Source organism: Notothenia rossii, assembly GCF_949606895.1.
Source record: "Notothenia rossii genome assembly, chromosome: 3".
Classification (NCBI taxonomy): domain Eukaryota; kingdom Metazoa; phylum Chordata; class Actinopteri; order Perciformes; family Nototheniidae; genus Notothenia; species Notothenia rossii.
Window position 1 is genome coordinate 1,256,515 of NC_136901.1, and position 8,754 is coordinate 1,265,268.

Genomic DNA, 8,754 nt, shown 5'->3' on the forward strand with positions numbered 1-8,754 from the left:
CATGATTCAGTTAGCAACATGATTCAGTTAGCAACATGATTCAGTCAGCAGCATGATTCAGTTAGCAACATGATTCAGTTAGCAACATGATTCAGTTAGCAATGATTCAGTCAGCAATGATTCAGTTAGCAACATGATTCAGTCAGCAACATGATTCAGTTAGCAATGATTCAGTCAGCAATGATTCAGTTAGCAACATGATTCAGTCAGCAACATGATTCAGTTAGCAACATGATTCAGTTAGCAACATGATTCAGTTAGCAACATCATTCAGTCAGCAACATGATTCAGTTAGCAACATGATTCAGTTAGCAACATGATTCAGTTAGCAACATGATTCAGTCAGCAGCATGATTCAGTTAGCAACATGATTCAGTCAGCAACATGATTCAGTTAGCAATGATTCAGTCAGCAATGATTCAGTTAGCAACATGATTCAGTCAGCAACATGATTCAGTTAGCAATGATTCAGTCAGCAATGATTCAGTTAGCAACATGATTCAGTCAGCAACATGATTCAGTTAGCAACATGATTCAGTCAGCAACATGATTCAGTTAGCAACATGATTCAGTTAGCAACATGATTCAGTCAGCAACATGATTCAGTTAGCAACATGATTCAGTCAGCAACATGATTCAGTTAGCAACATGATTCAGTTAGCAACATGATTCAGTTAGCAACATGATTCAGTCAGCAACATGATTCAGTTAGCAATGATTCAGTTAGCAACATGATTCAGTGTTCAGTTAGCAACATGATTCAGTGTTCAGTTAGCAACATGATTCAGTCAGCAACATGATTCAGTTAGCAACATGATTCAGTGTTCAGTTAGCAACATGATTCAGTTAGCAACATGATTCAGTTAGCAACATGATTCAGTTAGCAACATGATTCAGTCAGCAACATGATTCAGTCAGCAACATGATTCAGTTAGCAACATGATTCAGTTAGCAACATGATTCAGTGTTCAGTTAGCAACATGATTCAGTTAGCAACATGATTCAGTTAGCAACATGATTCAGTCAGCAATGATTCAGTCAGCAACATGATTCAGTCAGCAACATGATTCAGTTAGCAACATGATTCAGTTAGCAAGATGATTCAGTTAGCAACATGATTCAGTTAGCAACATGATTCAGTCAGCAACATGATTCAGTTAGCAACATGATTCAGTCAGCAACATGATTCAGTTAGCAACATGATTCAGTTAGCAACATGATTCAGTTAGCAACATGATTCAGTCAGCAACATGATTCAGTTAGCAACATGATTCAGTCAGCAACATGATTCAGTCAGCAACATGATTCAGTCAGCAACATGATTCAGTTAGCAACATGATTCAGTGTTCAGTTAGCAACATGATTCAGTTAGCAACATGATTCAGTGTTCAGTTAGCAACATGATTCAGTTAGCAACATGATTCAGTGTTCAGTTAGCAACATGATTCAGTTAGCAACATGATTCAGTGTTCAGTTAGCAACATGATTCAGTTAGCAACATGATTCAGTGTTCAGTTAGCAACATGATTCAGTTAGCAACATGATTCAGTGTTCAGTTAGCAACATGATTCAGTTAGCAACATGATTCAGTGTTCAGTTAGCAACATGATTCAGTTAGCAACATGATTCAGTTAGCAACATGATTCAGTGTTCAGTTAGCAACATGATTCAGTTAGCAACATGATTCAGTGTTCAGTTAGCAACATGATTCAGTCAGCAACATGATTCAGTTAGCAACATGATTCAGTTAGCAACATGATTCAGTGTTCAGTTAGCAACATGATTCAGTCAGCAACATGATTCAGTCAGCAACATGATTCAGTCAGCAACATGATTCAGTCAGCAACATGATTCAATGTTCAGTTAGCAACATGATTCAGTCAGCAACATGATTCAGTGTTCAGTTAGCAACATGATTCAGTTAGCAACATGATTTAGTGTTCAGTCAGCAACATGATTCAGTCAGCAACATGATTCAGTCAGCAACATGATTCAGTTAGCAACATGATTCAGTCAGCAACATGATTCAGTGTTCAGTCAGCAACATGATTCAGTTAGCAACATGATTCAGTGTTCAGTCAGCAACATGATTCAGTGTTCAGTCAGCAACATGATTCAGTCAGCAACATGATTCAGTTAGCAACATGATTCAGTGTTCAGTCAGCGACATGATTCAGTCAGCGACATGATTCAGTCAGCAACATGATTCAGTTAGCAACATGATTCAGTCAGCAACATGATTCAGTGTTCAGTCAGCAACATGATTCAGTTAGCAACATGATTCAGTGTTCAGTCAGCAACATGATTCAGTGTTCAGTCAGCAACATGATTCAGTCAGCAACATGATTCAGTCAGCAACATGATTCAGTCAGCAACATGATTCAGTTAGCAACATGATTCAGTTAGCAACATAATTCAGTTAGCAACATGATTCAGTTAGCAATGATTCAGTTAGCAACATGATTCAGTCAGCAACATGATTCAGTTAGCAATGATTCAGTCAGCAATGATTCAGTTAGCAACATGATTCAGTCAGCAACATGATTCAGTCAGCAACATGATTCAGTTAGCAACATGATTCAGTCAGCAACATGATTCAGTCAGCAACATGATTCAGTTAGCAACATGATTCAGTCAGCAACATGATTCAGTTAGCAACATGATTCAGTTAGCAACATGATTCAGTTAGCAACATGATTCAGTGTTCAGTTAGCAACATGATTCAGTGTTCAGTTAGCAACATGATTCAGTGTTCAGTTAGCAACATGATTCAGTTAGCAACATGATTCAGTGTTCAGTTAGCAACATGATTCAGTTAGCAACATGATTCAGTCAGCAACATGATTCAGTTAGCAACATGATTCAGTTAGCAACATGATTCAGTCAGCAACATGATTCAGTTAGCAACATGATTCAGTCAGCAACATGATTCAGTTAGCAACATGATTCAGTCAGCAACATGATTCAGTTAGCAACATGATTCAGTCAGCAACATGATTCAGTGTTCAGTTAGCAACATGATTCAGTTAGCAACATGATTCAGTCAGCAACATGATTCAGTTAGCAACATGATTCAGTCAGCAACATGATTCAGTGTTCAGTCAGCAACATGATTCAGTTAGCAACATGATTCAGTCAGCAACATGATTCAGTTAGCAACATGATTCAGTTAGCAACATGATTCAGTCAGCAACATGATTCAGTCAGCAACATGATTCAGTTCGCAACATGATTCAGTTAGCAACATGATTCAGTTAGCAACATGATTCAGTTAGCAACATCATTCAGTCAGCAACATGATTCAGTTAGCAACATGATTCAGTTAGCAACATGATTCAGTTAGCAACATGATTCAGTCAGCAGCATGATTCAGTTAGCAACATGATTCAGTTAGCAACATGATTCAGTCAGCAACATGATTCAGTCAGCAACATGATTCAGTTAGCAACATGATTCAGTTAGCAACATGATTCAGTTAGCAACATGATTCAGTCAGCAACATGATTCAGTTAGCAATGATTCAGTCAGCAATGATTCAGTTAGCAACATGATTCAGTCAGCAACATGATTCAGTTAGCAATGATTCAGTCAGCAATGATTCAGTTAGCAACATGATTCAGTCAGCAACATGATTCAGTTAGCAACATGATTCAGTCAGCAACATGATTCAGTTAGCAACATGATTCAGTTAGCAACATGATTCAGTCAGCAACATGATTCAGTTAGCAACATGATTCAGTCAGCAACATGATTCAGTTAGCAACATGATTCAGTTAGCAACATGATTCAGTTAGCAACATGATTCAGTCAGCAACATGATTCAGTTAGCAATGATTCAGTTAGCAACATGATTCAGTGTTCAGTTAGCAACATGATTCAGTGTTCAGTTAGCAACATGATTCAGTCAGCAACATGATTCAGTTAGCAACATGATTCAGTGTTCAGTTAGCAACATGATTCAGTTAGCAACATGATTCAGTTAGCAACATGATTCAGTTAGCAACATGATTCAGTCAGCAACATGATTCAGTCAGCAACATGATTCAGTTAGCAACATGATTCAGTTAGCAACATGATTCAGTGTTCAGTTAGCAACATGATTCAGTTAGCAACATGATTCAGTTAGCAACATGATTCAGTCAGCAATGATTCAGTCAGCAACATGATTCAGTCAGCAACATGATTCAGTTAGCAACATGATTCAGTTAGCAAGATGATTCAGTTAGCAACATGATTCAGTTAGCAACATGATTCAGTCAGCAACATGATTCAGTTAGCAACATGATTCAGTCAGCAACATGATTCAGTTAGCAACATGATTCAGTTAGCAACATGATTCAGTTAGCAACATGATTCAGTCAGCAACATGATTCAGTTAGCAACATGATTCAGTCAGCAACATGATTCAGTCAGCAACATGATTCAGTCAGCAACATGATTCAGTTAGCAACATGATTCAGTGTTCAGTTAGCAACATGATTCAGTTAGCAACATGATTCAGTGTTCAGTTAGCAACATGATTCAGTTAGCAACATGATTCAGTGTTCAGTTAGCAACATGATTCAGTTAGCAACATGATTCAGTGTTCAGTTAGCAACATGATTCAGTTAGCAACATGATTCAGTGTTCAGTTAGCAACATGATTCAGTTAGCAACATGATTCAGTTAGCAACATGATTCAGTGTTCAGTTAGCAACATGATTCAGTTAGCAACATGATTCAGTGTTCAGTTAGCAACATGATTCAGTCAGCAACATGATTCAGTTAGCAACATGATTCAGTTAGCAACATGATTCAGTGTTCAGTTAGCAACATGATTCAGTCAGCAACATGATTCAGTCAGCAACATGATTCAGTCAGCAACATGATTCAGTCAGCAACATGATTCAATGTTCAGTTAGCAACATGATTCAGTCAGCAACATGATTCAGTGTTCAGTTAGCAACATGATTCAGTGTTCAGTCAGCAACATGATTCAGTGTTCAGTCAGCAACATGATTCAGTCAGCAACATGATTCAGTTAGCAACATGATTCAGTGTTCAGTCAGCGACATGATTCAGTCAGCGACATGATTCAGTCAGCAACATGATTCAGTTAGCAACATGATTCAGTCAGCAACATGATTCAGTGTTCAGTCAGCAACATGATTCAGTTAGCAACATGATTCAGTGTTCAGTCAGCAACATGATTCAGTGTTCAGTCAGCAACATGATTCAGTCAGTAACATGATTCAGTTAGCAACATGATTCAGTGTTCAGTCAGCGACATGATTCAGTGTTCAGTCAGCAACATGATTCAGTTAGCAATGATTCAGTTAGCAACATGATTCAGTTAGCAACATGATTCAGTTAGCAATGATTCAGTCAGCAACATGATTCAGTTAGCAAGGTGGCTGTGTACTGTTTAACTAATATATTACACATTTCTGAAAGGTTTTTATATGAATTGACATTTCACTGTGACAGAGTGGACATTGACAACATCCAACTACACACATAATATGATTAACATTACCAAATACAAGTTTAAAAACGTACTCTGCAACTAGCCCCTGTCTCAGCCTCCTTTGAGGAAAGAAGTCGGACGGCTCGTAGTCGGCTTGACTCGGTTTGGAAATTGCGCTGGTCTTCTTCGTTGCAGGTCAGGCCCCCTGGCCAACTTGTGGCCCCACGCAAAGTTATATGATGAGGGATTTGCGCTTCAGATGATGCCCCCTCCGCAAAATGAAGAACCCGCCGCGAGGCGAGGCCCCATGCAGTCTGCGTGGTCGGCCTGGAGGGGGGTGGGGGGTGGGGGGGCGGCCACGTTGCAGGTGAAGTGGATGCAATAGAAATCCCACGATTATTATATCACTACAAATGAATGACTCGAGTGTCTGTTCATTTTAAAACTAATCAATCCAGGGGGTTGAATCCTACATGTAAAAGACAGAACCACTTCCGTCAGTGGCCTTGACCAGTTTTCATTTATAAAGAATGCACAAATGTGTTTAATCGTTAGTGTCGTACTAAGTAAATAAATGTGTTCCTGCTCAAGATTAGATTCTTCTTTGTTATTGCACAGATTACAGGAGACAACGAAATGCAGCTTCTAACCTGCGCTCCAGCAAGACGGCGGACACATTGCGCAGGTCTGCGTCGGTCTCGCTCATCTCAAACGAGCCTAGTGACTCTGGAGCCCAGGTTTGCACACCGCCCGCCCTCCCCCCCCTCTGATGACCACATGTCAGCCAGGTGTTAACCCGCTGCAGATTCATCTGAGAGCAGACTCACCTGGAGCCCCTCTGATGTCCTGAAGAAGAGCTGGAAACACACCAAGAAGATCAATAACTACATAGAAATACAGATCATCTTTACTTTCTATATTCATTCAAATAATCAATTGTATTTTAATCCACTTTATTTCTACAGCACATTAAAAAACCACAGAGCTGAACAAAGTGCTGTACGCCAACCACTGTATAAAAACAGACAGGACATGAAACTAATGTAAAACACGAGACGATGAAACCAGATCAGAAGCCACAGACTGAACTACTCTCCCACATGACGTACAAACCATACAAAACCCTGAGAAGGTAAAAACCCAAATGTAAAAGTGTCAGACCTGGCCTGTAAATGCAAGAGATTTAAAAACAGGCAGAGTTGGAGTGTGTGTGTTTGTGTGACGCGTGTTTGTCTAGCACATTTAAAACACCCTCAGTGCTTCCCAGTCTTAAAATCAGACATTCAGCAATCAATAAAAGAATAGAGACGTACTTGTACACAGGTAATAATAAATAACATTAAAATAAATACAATAAAAGCAACAGCATCAATAAAGAAATCTGGGGCTGAGCCGCAGAGAGAAGACACGGGGTGTCAGCAGAGACTTAAAGTGACCGTCCAGTGCCTTGCTCAAGGGCACAAGTACAAGCCCCGACTGACTGACTGGACCCTGGAGGGAACGGGAAACTAACCGAGAGAATTAAAGACTGTCCAGAACAATAGGTATGATATAACCTCACCAATTAATAGGAATTATCTTAAAACATGTAGCCTGTGGTATCTAATATATTTGGATGTATGCCCCTTCAGGATAGTTTCCATGGAAGTGTGTGTGTGTGTGTGTGTGTGTGTGTGTGTGTGTGTGTGTGTGTGTGTGTGTGTCTGTGTGTGTGTGTGTGTGTGTGTGTGTGTGTGTGTGTGTGTGTGTGTGTGTGTGTGTGTGTGTGTGTGTGTCCTTGGCTGCAGGTATATAAGTCGGTCAGATCGACGGAGCAGCACAGAAGGGGAGCGGGCAGCGAGAAAACACACCGCGATAAAAAGAGAAGAAGAAGAAGAAGAGACAACGTGGTGAGATTATTATTATTATTATTATTATATCTTTCTCTTTTAAATGTATATATTTTTTTAATTTAAATATATTATTTCTTTTATTTTGTATTATTCTATGTACGTATGTATAACAAATATTAAAAAATAATTAAATGTAAATCCATTATTTTATGTTCATCGTTTAAATAAAAATGCACATATAAATCCTATTATCTATATTTATTATGTTTAACAAATAGTGTCGGTATGTTCTTGTCTCTGATTGGCCAGGAGAATGATTCCTACGTGGCTATTGGTTGTGCTGGTGGTGGTGGGCGGGGCTAGAGGAGCTGTCAGTCAGTGCTGGGAGCATCCGAGCTGCCAGGACCTGAGCTCTGAGAGCAACATGCTGGTAAAACTTTAATATTTATTACAATTTTTTAAAATACTATATATTACATTTTTCTGATCAGTCTTGATGTTGTTTTATTTACTGATTTATTTTATTTAATTAATACATTTGAGTTTGTTTGCAAATTTGTTGATTTTATGGGAAAAATCAGGAATGAAATCAGGATATATTTGATATTTACCTCTTTCCTGCAGGAATGCATCCAGCTGTGTCACGATGACCTCACAGCGGAGAACCCTGTCATACCTGGCCCCGCCCACCTGCAGCCCCCCCCTCCGTTAGACTCCTCCCCCTTCTCTTCCTCCCCCTCCCCTCTAGAGGCAAAGCGCTCGTACGCCATGGAGCATTTCCGCTGGGGGAAACCTGTGGGAAGGAAAAGACGCCCGGTCAAAGTGTTTTCTGATGACGAGGAGGAAGGGGAGGAGCCTGCGGAGGAGGAGGAGCTGAGGAGGCGGGGCTTAAATGAGGACGAAGTGATGAAGAAGGACGGGTCGTACAAGATGAAGCACTTCCGATGGGGCTCCCCTCCCAAAAGATACGGAGGATTCATGAAGAGTTGGGACGAGAGAAACCAGCGTCCGTTGATCACGCTGTTCAAGAACGTGATCAATAAGAGCGAGCAGCAGTGAGGAGGCTTCTCATTGGCCGAGAGCCTCGTTAGAAGACTAATCGGTCGACCAATGGAAAGGCTCGGATGCTGAGTGACTGGAAGAGAAGAAGTTTATTGATTTCTGTAAATAACTGTGAAGGATGTGAGAGAATAAAGAGAGGTTTGCAAGCAAGATGAAACTTTCATTATTATTTAAAACATTCATTTTAGAGTTGTTTATTAATTAAAGTCTTACCTGAATTTCCCTCCAAAAGCGCACAGCAGTGAGGGGGCGGGGCCTACTGAGTCTCGTTAGCAGACTAATCAGTCGACCAATGGAAAGGCTCGGATGCTGAGTGACTGTTGAATTCTGTAAATAACTGTGAACGCAAACAGAGCGCAAGCAAGATGAAACGTCTACTGCTTTTTATACTTTCATTATTATATTAAAAGAAAC

At 39.9% G+C, this 8,754-nt stretch overlaps 1 protein-coding gene across 5 annotated transcripts in view; it reads left to right on the forward strand.

Annotated features, from left to right (window-relative positions):
* LOC307032174 (pro-opiomelanocortin-like) overlaps window positions 1–8,490 on the forward strand; it is a 12,206-nt gene extending 3,716 nt beyond the window's left edge. Inside the window, exons 1-4 of one of the 5 annotated variants that reach the window (XM_079669993.1) lie at window positions 5,828–6,990; window positions 7,078–7,335; window positions 7,588–7,708; window positions 7,903–8,490. In XM_079669993.1, coding sequence (XP_079526119.1) covers window positions 7,088–7,335; window positions 7,588–7,708; window positions 7,903–8,337 — 804 coding nt within the window. In that variant the 5' untranslated portion in view covers window positions 5,828–6,990; window positions 7,078–7,087 and the 3' untranslated portion in view covers window positions 8,338–8,490. Of the gene's footprint in view, window positions 1–5,827; window positions 7,336–7,587; window positions 7,709–7,902 lie in introns of those variants that run through there. The other 4 variants (XM_079669994.1, XM_079669995.1, XM_079669992.1 and 1 more) reach the window with 4 other exon arrangements.
* Window positions 8,491–8,754: the final 264 nt, after the last annotated feature.